Genomic DNA, 13,712 nt, shown 5'->3' with positions numbered 1-13,712 from the left:
GTAAATCTATTTCTCGTAGTCCGTAGTGGATGCTGGGAACTCCGTAAGGACCATGTGGAATAGCGGCTCCGCAGGAGACTGGGCACAACTAAAGAAAGCTTTAGGACTACCTGGTGTGCACTGGCTCCTCCCTCTATGACCCTCCTCCAGACCTCAGTTAGGATACTGTGCCCGGAAGAGCTGACACAATAAGGAAAGGATTTGGAATCCCGGGTAAGACTCATACCAGCCACACCAATCACACCGTATAACTCGTGATACTATACCCAGTTAACAGTGTGAAATATAACTGAGCCTCTCAACAGATGGCTCAACAATAACCCTTTAGTTAACCAATAACTATATACAAGTATTGCAGACAATCCGCACTTGGGACGGGCGCCCAGCATCCACTACGGACTACGAGAAATAGATTTACCGGTGAGTAAAATCTTATTTTCTCTAACGTCCTAAGTGGATGCTGGGAACTCCGTAAGGACCATGGGGATTATACCAAAGCTCCCAAACGGGCGGGAGAGTGCGGATGACTCTGCAGCACCGAATGAGCGAACTCTAGGTCCTCCTCAGCCAGGGTATCAAACTTGTAGAATTTAGCAAATGTGTTTGACCCCGACCAAGTAGCTGCTCGGCAAAGTTGTCAAGCCGAGACCCCTCGTGCAGCCGCCCAAGAAGAGCCCACCTTCCTCGTGGAATGGGCTTTTACAGATTTAGGATGCGGCAGTCCAGCCGCAGAATGTGCAAGTTGAATCGTGCTACAGATCCAGCGAGCAATAGTCTGCTTTGAAGCAGGCGCACCCAACTTGTTGGGTGCATGCAGGATAAATAGCGAGTCAGTCTTTCTGACTCCAGCTGTACTGGAAACATAGATTTTTAGGGCCCGGAGTACGTCCAGCAACTTGGAATCCTCCAAGTCACGAGTAGCCGCAGGCACCACAATAGGCTGGTTCAAATGAAAAGCTGAAACTACCTTTGGGAGAAATTGGGGACGAGTCCTCAATTCCACCCTATCCATATGGAAAATCAGATAAGGGCTTTTATATGATAAAGCCGCCAATTCTGACACACGCCTGGCCGAAGCCAAGGCCAACAGCATGACCACTTTCCACGTGAGATATTTTAAATCCACGGTTTTAAGTGGTTCAAACCAATGTGACTTTAGGAAATTCAACACCACGTTGAGATCCCAAGGTGCCACTGGGGGCACAAAAGGGGGCTGAATATGCAGCACTCCCTTAACAAATGTCTGAACTTCAGGTAGTGAAGCCAGTTCTTTCTGGAAGAAAATCGATAGAGCCGAAATCTGGACCTTAATGGAACCCAATTTTAGGCCCATAGTCACCCCTGACTGTAGGAAGTGCAGAAAACGGCCCAGCTGAAATTCCTTCGTTGGGGCCTTCCTGGCCTCACACCACGCAACATATTTTCGCCATATGCGGTGATAATGGTTTGCGGTCACTTCTTTCCTAGCTTTAATCAGCGTAGGGATGACTTCCTCCGGAATGCCCTTTTCCTTCAGGATCCGGCGTTCAACCGCCATGCCGTCAAACGCAGCCGCGGTAAGTCTTGGAACAGACAGGGCCCCTGCTGCAGCAGGTCCTGTCTGAGCGGCAGAGGCCATGGGTCCTCTGAGATCATTTCTTGAAGTTCTGGGTACCAAGCTCTTCTTGGCCAATCCGGAACAATGAGTATAGTTCTTACTCCTCTTCGTCTTATTATCCTCAGTACCTTGGGTATGAGAGGAAGAGGAGGGAACACATAAACCGACTGGTACACCCACGGTGTCACTAGATTGTCCACAGCTATTGCCTGAGGGTCTCTCGACCTGGCGCAATATCTTTCTAGCTTTTTGTTGAGGCGGGACGCCATCATGTCCACCTGTGGCCGTTCCCAGCGATTTACAGTCAGCTGAAAGACTTCTGGATGAAGTCCCCACTCTCCCGGGTGGAGGTCGTGCCTGCTGAGGAAGTCTGCTTCCCAGTTGTCCACTCCCGGAATAAACACTGCTGACAGTGCTAACACGTGATTTTCCGCCCATCGGAGAATCCTTGTGGCTTCTGCCATCGCCGTCCTGCTTCTCGTGCCGCCCTGTCGGTTTACATGGGCGACCACCGTGATGTTGTCTGACTGGATCAGTACCGGCTGGTTTTAAAGCAGGGGTCTTGCCTGACTTAGGGCATTGTAGATGGCCCTTAGTTCCAGAATATTTATGTGTAGGGAAATTTCCTGGCTTGACCATAGCCCTTGGAAGTTTCTTCCCTGTGTGACTGCCCCACAGCCTCGAAGGCTGGCATCCGTGGTCACCAGGACCCAGTCCTGTATGCCGAATCTGCGGCCCTCTAGAAGATGAGCACTCTGCAGCCACCACAGCAGAGACACCCTGGTCCTTGGAGACAGGGTTATCAGCCGATGCATCTGAAGATGGGATCCGGACCACTTGTCCAACAGATCCCACTGAAAGATTCTTGCATGGAACCTGCCGAATGGAATTGCTTCGTAGGAAGCTACCATTTTCCCCAGGACTCGCGTGCAGTGATGCACCGAGACCTGTTTTGGTTTCAGGAGATCTCTGACTAGAGACGACAACTCCTTGGCTTTCTCCTCCGGGAGAAACACCCTTTTCTGGTCTGTGTCCAGAACCATCCCCAGAAACAGTAGACGTGTCGTAGGAACCAGCTGTGACTTTGGAATATTCAGAATCCAACCGTGCTGTTGTAGCACCTCCCGAGATAGTGCTACCCCGACCAACAACTGCTCCCTGGACCTCGCCTTTATAAGGAGATCGTCCAAGTATGGGATAATTAAAACTCCCTTTTTTCGAAGGAGTATCATCATTTCGGCCATTACCTTGGTAAATACCCTCGGTGCCGTGGACAGACCAAACGGCAACGTCTGGAATTGGTAATGACAGTCCTGTACCACAAATCTGAGGTACTCTTGGTGAGGAAGGTAAATGGGGACATGCAGGTAAGCATCCTTGATGTCCAGTGATACCATGCAATCCCGTTCCTCCAGGCTTGAAATAACCGCCCTGAGCGATTCCATCTTGAACTTGAACCTTTTTATATAGGTGTTCAAGGATTTCAAATTTAAAATGGGTCTCACCGAACCGTACGGTTTCGGTACCACAAACATTGTGGAATAGTAACCCCTTCCTTGTTGAAGGAGGGGTACCTTGACTATCACCTGCTGCGAATACAGCTTGTGAATTGCCTCCAGCACTGCCTCCCTGTCCGGGGGAGCTGTTGGCAAGGCAGATTTGAGGAAACGGCGAGGGGGAGACGTCTCGAATTCCAGCTTGTACCCCTGAGATACTACTTGTAGAATCCAGGGATCCACCCGTGAGCGAGCCCACTGGTCGCTGAAGTTCTTGAGACGGGCCCCCACTGTACCTGGCTCCGCCTGTGGAGCCCCAGCGTCATGCGGTGGACTTAAAGGAAGCGGGGGAGGGCTTTTGTTCCTGGGAACTGGCTGTATGTGATAATACGGTGCTTTCTTTGGCTGTGAGGGAACATAAGGTAAAAATGCTGACTTCCCAGCTGTCGCTGTGGAAACGAGGTCCGAGAGACCATCCCCAAACAACTCCTCACCCTTGTAAGGCAAAACTTCCATGTGCCTTTTAGAATCTGGTTAGCAATATAGTGTCCCTGTCTAAGGTATCAATATTTTCTGACAGGGAATCTGACCACGCAGCTGCAGCACTGCACATCCATGCTGAAGCAATAGCTGGTCTCAGTATAATACCTGAGTGTGTATAAACAGACTTCAAGATAGCCTCCTGCTTCCTATCAGCAGGCTCCTTTAGGGCGGCCGTGTCCGGAGACTGTAGTGCCACCTTCTTTGACAGGCGTGTGAGCGCTTTATCTACCCTAGGGGATGTCTCCCAACGTGACCTATCCTCTGGCGGGAAAGGGTACGCCATTAGTAACTTTTTAGAAATTACTAGTTTCTTATCGGGGGAAGCCCACGCTTCTTCACACACTTCATTTAATTCATCAGAAGGGGGAAAAACCACTGGTAGTTTTTTCTCCCCAAACATAATACCCTTTTTTGTGGTACCTGGGGTAATATCAGAAATGTGCAACACATTTTTCATTGCCGTAATCATGTAACGTGTGGCTCTGTTGGAATGTACACTAGTCTCATCATCGTCGACACTGGAGTCAGTATCTGTGTCGACATCTGTGTCTGCCATCTGAGGTATCGGGCGTTTTAGAGCCCCTGATGGCTTTTGAGACGTCTGGGCAGGCATGGGCTGAGAAGCCGGCTGTCCCACATCTGATATGTCGTCAAACCTTTTATGTAAGGAGTTGACACTGTCGCGTAATTCCTTCCACATATCCATCCACTCAGGTGTCGACCCCGCAGGGGGTGACATCACATTTATCGGCACCTGCTCCGCCTCCACATAAGCCTCCTCATCAAACATGTCGACACAGCCGTACAGACGCACCGCACACACACAGGGAATGCTCTGAGGACAGGACCCCACAAAGCCCTTTGGGGAGACAGAGAGAGAGTATGCCAGCACACACCAGAGCGCTACATAAAACAGGGATACACACTACACAGTGATTTTACCCCTTATAGCTGCTTATATATCACAGATTGCGCCTAAATTTAGTGCCACCCCCCCTCTCTTTTTTACCCTATGTAGTCTGGAACTGCAGGGGAGAGCCTGGGGAGCGATCCTTCCAGCGGAGCTGTGAGGGAAAATGGCGCCAGTGTGCTGAGGGAGATAGCCCCGCCCCTTTTCCGGCAGGCTTCTCCCGCTTTTTTTATACAGTTATGGCAGGGGATTTTACACATATATAGTCTTAAAGGCTATATTATGTGTTAATTTGCCAAGTAAGGTACTTATATTGCAGCCCAGGGCGCCCCCCCCCCCCCCAGCGCCCTGCACCCATCAGTGACCGGAGTATGTGGTGTGCCTGGGGAGCAATGGCGCACAGCTGCAGTGCTGTGCGCTACCTTAATGTAGACCGAAGTCTTCTGCCGCCGATTTCCAGGAACGTCTTCTTGCTTCTGGCTCTGCTAGGGGGACGGCGGCACGGCTCCGGGACCGGACGACCGAGGCTGGGCCTGTGTTCGATCCCTCTGGAGCTAATGGTGTCCAGTAGCCTAGAAGCCCAAGCTAGCTGCAAGCAGGTAGGTTCGCTTCTCTCCCCTAGGTCCCTCGTAGCAGTGAGTCTGTTGCCAGCAGATCTCACTGAAAATAAAAAACCTAAATATTACTTTCTTTCTAAGAACTCAGGAGAGCCCCTAGTGTGCATCCAGCTCGGCCGGGCACAAAATTCTAACTGAGGTCTAGAGGAGGGTCATAGAGGGAGGAGCCAGTGCACACCAGGTAGTCCTAAAGCTTTCTTTAGTTGTGCCCAGTCTCCTGCGGAGCCGCTATTCCTCATGGTCCTTACGGAGTTCCCAGCATCACTTAGGACGTTAGAGAAAGTGTGTATAGCTGAAAAGTGTGAAAACTCCCAGTTGCAGACCCATTACTGTTAATCATGTCGTAAAATCTTTATCAACTGGCAACAAAAATAGCTAATGATCATTTTAGAGTTTCGCTTACACGTGTAAAAAGTAGATACTGGACTTAATAAATTACCTTCCAATTAGGTCCAAGAGGCCCCCGTTTTGTCTTAATAGACTGAAATATTGCTGGGTCTTCATCGGCTTTGTAATCCTACCAAACAAAACAGAATATAGCGTTGTATCATATAGTGAGCTCAAGTTCCACTGTAAGAAACATGAAAAGAAAAAAAAAACCCACATAAAAACATTACTGTATTTTATTGCTAAAACTAAAAGGACCATATTAACACTAATTAAAACAGATTTTAGGGTATTTAAGGGTATTTTTAACTATGACAACATCCTGTACTTGAAGGTTTTCCTACTTGCTTAGCACAAGCACAACAACTGTAACAGAAATTAGGTGTTAAATTAAGAATTAAATCCCACAGCTTTGTGAACTCTACATTATAGTCGCTTGCAGCATACAGTAAAAGGCATGGAAACTTTGTTTTATATTGAAATGTTACTACACAATAGTATACAATAGATAAGTTTTTGCATGCAATAGCACTGTATTTAACCATGTTAATAGTTCATTGCTACTGTTGCAAGTGATCTCTGATGGGAAAGCAGTATTGCAGATATAGAATTTTCTAAAGTTTTGTTTATTAACGCAGAAATCTGGTTAACTGAATGGTGTATGCACTATTATACCACCTAGTAATATAAAGCTTTAATTTTGCCTTAACCACTAGGTACAGTATATAAACCATTCTAAAAGTAATTTGGGTTTCCCTGTGCTCAAAATGCACAAGCCAGGTCACATGGATTACCAAGGGCCAATCGGTGTAGTCCAAAATAAAACCAGTGATCACTAAAACAAAAATTTAGGAGCATGCTCACAAACTTTGTTGCAGACTCTTCTGTTACAGGCAACAGTCATTGTGATTAATTTTTATTTTTTGTCAATGTATAGCAAAATATCTTTACATCTTGTTATCCCTACCTTACCTCCATGCAAACAAGTTTGCATATTTCTTTTATTACCTTTTAAAAGTTTTAGACTGAAAAAGTTTGTCAGTACCTGTAATATTGATTTTTATTATTATTATTTTTTAAAGGAATTTAGTTAGGTGTTTGTAAGTAAATGCATAGAAGCACAGAATTTGACAACAGTTAAGAACCACTAGGCCCCTCTAGTCTGCCCTATATACAGGTTGAGTCTCGCATATCCAAAATACGAAATATGTATTTATTTATTTATGTACAACTGAGAACCTTTGCTTTCTGGTGGCTCAGTGTACACAAAGTTTGGTTCATGCACAGAATTATTAAAAACAGTATATAAAATGACCTTAAGGCTATGTATATAGCCTTTATATAGGTGTATATGAAACACAAATGTTTTCTGTGCTTAGACTTGGGTCCCATCCCCAAAATCTCTCATTATGGTATGCAAATACTCAAACACAGAAAAAGGAGATTTATGGTAGACTCACCATTGTTAAATCTTTTTCTGCGAGGTACACTGGATTCCACAGGGAATAACCTCGGGGTGTAGAGATGGATCTTGATCTGAGGCACCAACAGGCTAAAGCTTTGACTATTCCTAGGATGCGCTGCACTGCCTCCTCTATAGCCCTGCCTCCAGGCACTGGAGCTCAGTTTTGTTAACCAGTCCAATGCAGTAGCAGGTAAGAGAGACGGTAGATGTTAATCACATAGAACCACATTCTCACGACAGGAGAAGGGACTAGCGGCTAATGCCATACAAACCCAAAGTAGCTAAGTGCGTCAGGGTGGGCACCCTGTGGAATCCAGTGTACCTTGTAGAAATAGATTTAACAATGGTAAGTCTACCATAAATCTCCTTTTCTGCAGTGGAGTACACTGGGTTCCACAGGGAATAGCATCGGGGATGTTCCAAGGCAGTTCCTCATGGAAGGGGACGCACTGTAGCGGGCACAAGAACCCGGCATCCAAAAGAAGCATCCTGGGAGGCAGAAGTATCAAAGGCATAGAACCTGATGAACGTTTTCACTGAGGACCACGTAGCCGCCTTGCACAATTGTTCTGCGGACGCGACACGGTGGGTTCCCAAGAAGGTCCAACAGACCGAGCAGAATGGGCTTTGATAGCAGCAGGAGCTGGGAGCCCAGCCTGCACATAGGCTTGTGCAATGACCATTCTAATCCATCTGGCCAAGGTTTGCTTATTCGCAGGCCAGCCACGTTTGTGAAAACCAAAAAGTACAAAAAGGGAATCTGACCTCCTGATAGAGGCAGTCCTTTCCACATAAATACGGAGAGCCCGTACCACATCCAAAGATCTTTCTTTGGAGGACAAACCAGAAGAGATGAAGGCCGGAACCACAATCTCCTGGTTAAGGTGAAAAGATGATACCACCTTAGGCAAATAACATGGGCGAGTTCAAAGAACTGCCAGGTCACAGTGAAAAATCAGAAAGGGTGGACAACAGGACAACTCGCCTTAGTCCGACACCCTCCTAGCAAAGGCAATAGCCAACAGAAACACGACCTTAAGCATAAGGCATTTAAGGTCCACAGACTCAAGAGGTGCAAATGGAGACTCTTGTAGGGCATTCAGAACAACAGGTAGATCCCACGGAGCCACAGGAGGGACATAGGGAGGCTGAATCCATAGAACACCCTGAGTGAAAGTGTGAACGTCAGGAAGAGACACAACTTTTCTCTGAAACCACACCGATAAGGAAGATATATGGACCTTGAGGGAGGCCAGACGAAGGCCCAAGTCTAGGCTATGTTGTAGAAAAGCCAAAAGTCTGGAAGTTTTGAAAGTATATGAGTCATAATTCTTAGCAGCACACCAGGTCAAGTAAGAATTCCAGACCCTGTAATAAATCCGAGCCGAAGCTGGTTTACGGACTTTCAACAAAGTTTGAATGATCGCTTCAGAGAACCCTTTTGTTCTCAGGAGTGATGCCGTTAAAGTCAGTCTGGCCAGGTCTGGGCAGACAAGTGCCCTGAACGAGGAGGTCTGGGCGTTGAGGAAGTAGAAGAGGACGCTCTATCGAGAGACCCTGCAGGTCTGAGAACCAATGCTGTCTGGTCCACGCTGGAGTGACTACAAGTAGTATTCCTCCTCCTTGCTTGAACTTCCGTATTACCCTGGGCAGGAGTGACACTGGAGGGAACACGTATGGCAGACGCAAATTCCATGGAATTGCCAGTGCGTCCATGAACGCTGCTTGAGGATCCCTTGTCCTTGATCCGAAAACCGGGACCTTGTGATTGTGTCGAGATGCCATCAGGTCCACATCTGGTAGGCCCCACTTGTCCACTAGGAGACGAAAGTCTTCTGGATGAAGACTCCACTCTACGGCGTACATGTCCTGATGACTGAGGAAGTCCGCTTCCCAGTTGAGGACTCCCGGAATGAACACTGCCGACAAGGCTGGTAGATGGCATTCCACCCAACGGAGAATTTTTGACACATTTCCTTTATTGCCATGCGGCTTCGAGTGCTGCCTTGATGATTTATGCACGCCACCGTGGTGGCGTTGTCTGATTGTACTTGAACAGGCCTGTACTGTACCAAAGGCAGGGCCGGTGTGAACTCATTGAACACTGCCCGCAATTCCAGAATGTTTATCGAGAGGAGAGATTCCTCCCAGGTCCACTGACCCTGGAGAGAGTGTTGCTCCAACCCTGCGGCCCAACCCCGCAGACTGGCGTCAGTTGTCAGGAGGACCCCAGTTGGAGATCCAGAAGGGACAGCGCCTGCTCAACTGTTGGTCCTTTAGCCACCAGGTCAGTGACAGACGGACCTCCGGAGTCAAGGAAATCATTTGAGACCTGATCCGATGAGGCAGCCCGTCCCACTTGGAAAGGATTAACCTCTGCAAAGGGCAGTAATGAAATTGAGCGTACGTCGAAAGCAGACACCATGAGGACTAGTACTTGCATCGCCAAGTGTATCAACACTCTCTGGCGAGAGAGGAAGAATCTGATCTTGTCCTGAAGTTTCATGACCTTCTCTGGAGACAGAAACAGTCTTTGGCTGTGTGTGTCCAACAGCACCCCCAGGTGCACCATGCTCCAAGCAGGGACCAGCAAGGACTTCTTACAATTGATGAGCCACCTGTGGGCTTGTAGGAATTGGACAGACATCTCCAGGTGACTGAGGAGGACATCTTGGGAGTTCGCCAGAATCGGCAAGTCATCCAGATACGGCAGGATCCTGATTCCCCGACGACGGAGGAAAGCAGTCATCACGGCCATAACCTTGGTGAAAATCCGAGGTGCCGTGGCCAGTCCAAATGGCAGCGCCTGGAATTGAAAATTAAGGTTGCCAATAGCAAACCGCAGATATTGCTGATGCGAAATGGCAATAGGTATGTGCAGGTAGGCATCCTATATGTCCAGGGATACCATATAGTCCTTGGGTTCAATGGCCAGCACAATAGAGCGCAGGGTTTCCATACGGAATTTGGACACTCTCAAAAACTTGTTCAATCATTTGAGGTTGAGGATAGGCCAGAAAGACCCATTTGGGTTTGAAACTAGAAACAAAAAGTCGAATAGTTTCCCCCTGCCTCTCTGGGACAGAGGTACCGGCACTACCACTCCTGTTTCCAGGAGGGATTGGACAACCAGGTGTAGAGCTTGCACTTTCAACGGAACCGAGGGGATTACCGTTGAACAGAACTTGCAAGGGGGACATCTCTTGAAAGAGATTGCGTACCCTTGAGAGACAACTTCCCGCACTCAGGCGTCTGAAGTGGTCTTTAACCAGACCTGGGTGAACTGCAGAAGTCGGCCTCCCACCCTGGAATCCCCCAGGGGGAGGCCCGCCCAGTCATGCAGCAGGCTTGTCTTGTTTGGAAGCAGGCTGACGGGCGTCCCAGGATTGTTCAAATTTAGGCTTAGTGGTTTTGGAAACACGAGCCTGTCGTGGATATGCTTGACCCTTTGCTTTCCTGGAGACACCCAGGATTCCTGACGTATGTCAATTAAATGGTCAGAGTGTGGTAAGACTACCTTAGCAACCTTCTGACGATTGAATTTATCAGGTTTCTAGGACATAGAAGTGGGTTCAGCGTCATTCCCCCATTTGGAGAATCAGCTTAATAGCCTCCACTAGGTCAGGAACATCAACCTGTGTTATAGAATTCTCATCAGAAGCAACTGTATCAGTGTCTGATGGATCAGTATATTCCCCATCTTCATCAGAAGAATTATCCAAAATATTAGTGGATTGGGAGGAAGAAATGGCCCGCTGGGAGGACTCCTTGGCCCCTTTCGAGGGGTAGGTTGAGCAATCAAAGATTGATATAATTTTTGCACCTGAGTAGACAGTGAATCCGCCCATGGCGGGTTCACCACAGGGACAATATGTGGCTGTAATGGCACAGGAGGGACCACAGGGGGCTTGAGACACGATACCAGTGTAGATAGCATATTTGAAAATGCTTCCCAAGGTGGTTCCAGAGTAGCCACAGGTACTGCGGGCTGGCTGGGAGATGTATGACACCTAGTGCCTGAACCAGTAGCTAAAACTTCCCCCTCAGGTAAATCCATGGTGCAAGCACTGAGTGATGCAGGAGCGTCCGCGGAATTCCCGCCCTGTGTAGCAGACATTATAAGGAACGTAGCCTTAGAGCGTGACCGTACAATATAGCCAGACAAATATAATACCAGCAAATAACCGACTGTATTATGTGACAGTAAATACCGAGCACAAACAGAGGATTTGAGCGGTATGAGGTGACTGAAACACACAGAGAAAAATACAAAACAGTATATCCTGTGTAGTTCTATATCTATATAGACACTTATGCACCTAGACTCCCAGGGTACAGAAAATAGTGATAGCGAGTAGTGTGATACACAAGAATGGAATCCACACAGCACCAGGCACTCACAGTCACATGTACAATGCAGAAGTTATTACTTATAAACAATAAAGCTGCACTGGACTAGTAATTTACATATTACTATGTATGAGTATAGATATAACAATGCACAGTAGATACTGGGTGCATATCACTGAATACTTGTACTAAATATTCAGATAGCAATACACTTGTTCTTAACTAACCCTGTCTAAAATGACATGTAGAATACTTAAGTGTCTGTAAAAGCACAGCGCTGATGAGACAGTGCCCTGCAGTCCCGGAGATCAGCCCAGCTAGTAGTGAAGATGGCGCCAAAATCTCAGTCAGGGAGTGAGAAAGAGAGAAATGCAGCTCCATGGCGGGAACACCAGCAGTAGATGGCGCCCGGAGCTGAGGGAGGGGCTACAGGTCAGCACCTTATCCTTTATGCTGGACTTCACCACCGGGTACTGTGGAGCCTATAATAAACGGATTTTAGTAAATCCGACCTGTGCTCCCTTGCCCTGGTGGATATAGTGGGGTCCCTGTGCAATACAGTGTCCATGCCAGTGGCGCAGTCCGTCTCCTGGGACCGTGATCGGATTGCGATTCGGCGGGCCCCACCTGGGGGACCCTCTTACCTCCTCCCGGATGTGCAGCCACGCGATCCAGGAGAGCGTCATCGGTGTGTGCCTGAAGCCCGATGCGCCTCCACTGCAAGTACCCGGGAACCAGGCCGCGGGAGTATGCAGCGCTGCTGGGGGAAGTAATGGAGCCGCAGCACAGTATGTCAGAATGACATATAAAGTGCTGCGGCCCTTGAAGTCTTCTAAAAAATCTCTTTTCAGGGCTGCCTGGCGCAGCCGCACCTGTTAGCTGCCCGCACTGCAGGCACCAACTTACAAACTGAGCTGCAGTGCCTGGAGGCGGGGCTATAGAGGAGGCGGTGCAGTGCATCCTGGGAACAGTCAAAGCTTTAGCCTGTTGGTGCTTCGGATCAAGATCTAACTACATCCCGATGTTATTCCCTGTGGAATACCAGTGTACCCCGCTGCAGAAATAAAAAATACTTTGGTCTCAAGCATTGTGGATATGAGACTCAACCTGTGCATGCATTAGTAGAGATATAATTTTAGTATATGCCTAATTCATAAGTGCTATATTAAGGGCATTAATCATTTTTTATTTGACCCACATTTCTACTACTAAATTTGAGAACAAGTACGGAAGATAGATTTTACTGGCAGCAGGAGGTGTATGCTGTAAGCACAGGTATCCAAGTACAGAACGAACATTTTTAGCCAGATTTGTTGTACACAGCTCCATACAGAGCTTGTGCCTAAGCAGATCCACTCTTTGTAACAGGGCTTGATAAATTTCTCTAAAATCTAGGAGCCAGGTTTAAAGTGCAGGAGCCACTCCATCACCATCCACAAAAACAAACAAACATTGAAGCCCCCCCCCCTCCAGCCACACAACTGAGCAGTTTCCCCCCACCCCCGGGTAAACCAACCCCCACAGCCACACAAATAAGAGGGTACCCAGAGGCAACCAACACATCCGCAGCCACTCCGTGGGCAAAAAAATCCCACCCAAGGTCGCATCACTACCTCCCTGGTGTTTGGCAAAACCAGACTGCACAGACTAGGATGAACAGGATGAGTCAGCACACGCTGGGATGGACAGGCACAGCAGTCAGTGCAGGCCGGGACGAAATGCATGAAATGGGCGTCGCAATACAGGCACACCCGCGAATCATATATTGATATGTAACACCCATTACCGTTTGAACAGCTGAAATTGGACACATGATCGCTCGAAAACACATGGGATCAGGGATAAATTCCCAGTCCCATGTGTTATTGTAGCTGCTGACGGCCCCTTATCGCAGATTATGCCTCAGGTGCCCGAGACACCTGAAGCATAATCCCCATTAAGTGCAGACATCAGGTGAAAAGGATGCCAGCATAGCGGCTAATAGGATCGCCCCCAGCGATCCTATTAGCAGCAGTAAAGTACCGCTGCTGGTAGGATACCGCCCTGTGTCTCTTTCTATTGTGCATTTATCATAAATGGTTTTATTTTTTGTGTTTAAGGTTTTTACAGTATATTATATGTATTTATAAAAAATACGGAAATTTTTTTTTTACTTTGCTTGCAAAACAGTCTTCCTGATGGTTTTGCATTTAGGTTGACCGGATGAATACATTTTGAGGTATGTTATTCCACATCACATACCATGCATGAAAATGCATCACTAAAGAAAAAACGAAAAACACTACTCTAATAAGAAAAAGAAAAAAAAAAAAGTCTGCAGTATAATATGTACAATTTTAACGTCTCT

The 13,712-nt window shown here is 47.6% G+C and overlaps 1 protein-coding gene across 1 annotated transcript in view; it reads right to left on the bottom strand.

The window, feature by feature from the left end:
• Positions 1 to 13,712, bottom strand: part of PITPNB (phosphatidylinositol transfer protein beta) — a 149,535-nt gene that overhangs the window by 26,199 nt on the left and 109,624 nt on the right. The window contains exon 8 of the mRNA XM_063913177.1: positions 5,603 to 5,680. Coding sequence (XP_063769247.1) covers positions 5,603 to 5,680 — 78 coding nt within the window. The remainder of the gene's footprint in view (positions 1 to 5,602; positions 5,681 to 13,712) is intronic.

Source organism: Pseudophryne corroboree, chromosome 1, assembly GCF_028390025.1.
Source record: "Pseudophryne corroboree isolate aPseCor3 chromosome 1, aPseCor3.hap2, whole genome shotgun sequence".
NCBI lineage: Eukaryota > Metazoa > Chordata > Amphibia > Anura > Myobatrachidae > Pseudophryne > Pseudophryne corroboree.
Note: the sequence above shows the minus strand (reverse complement) of the source record. Positions and strands in the feature narration are given on the sequence as shown.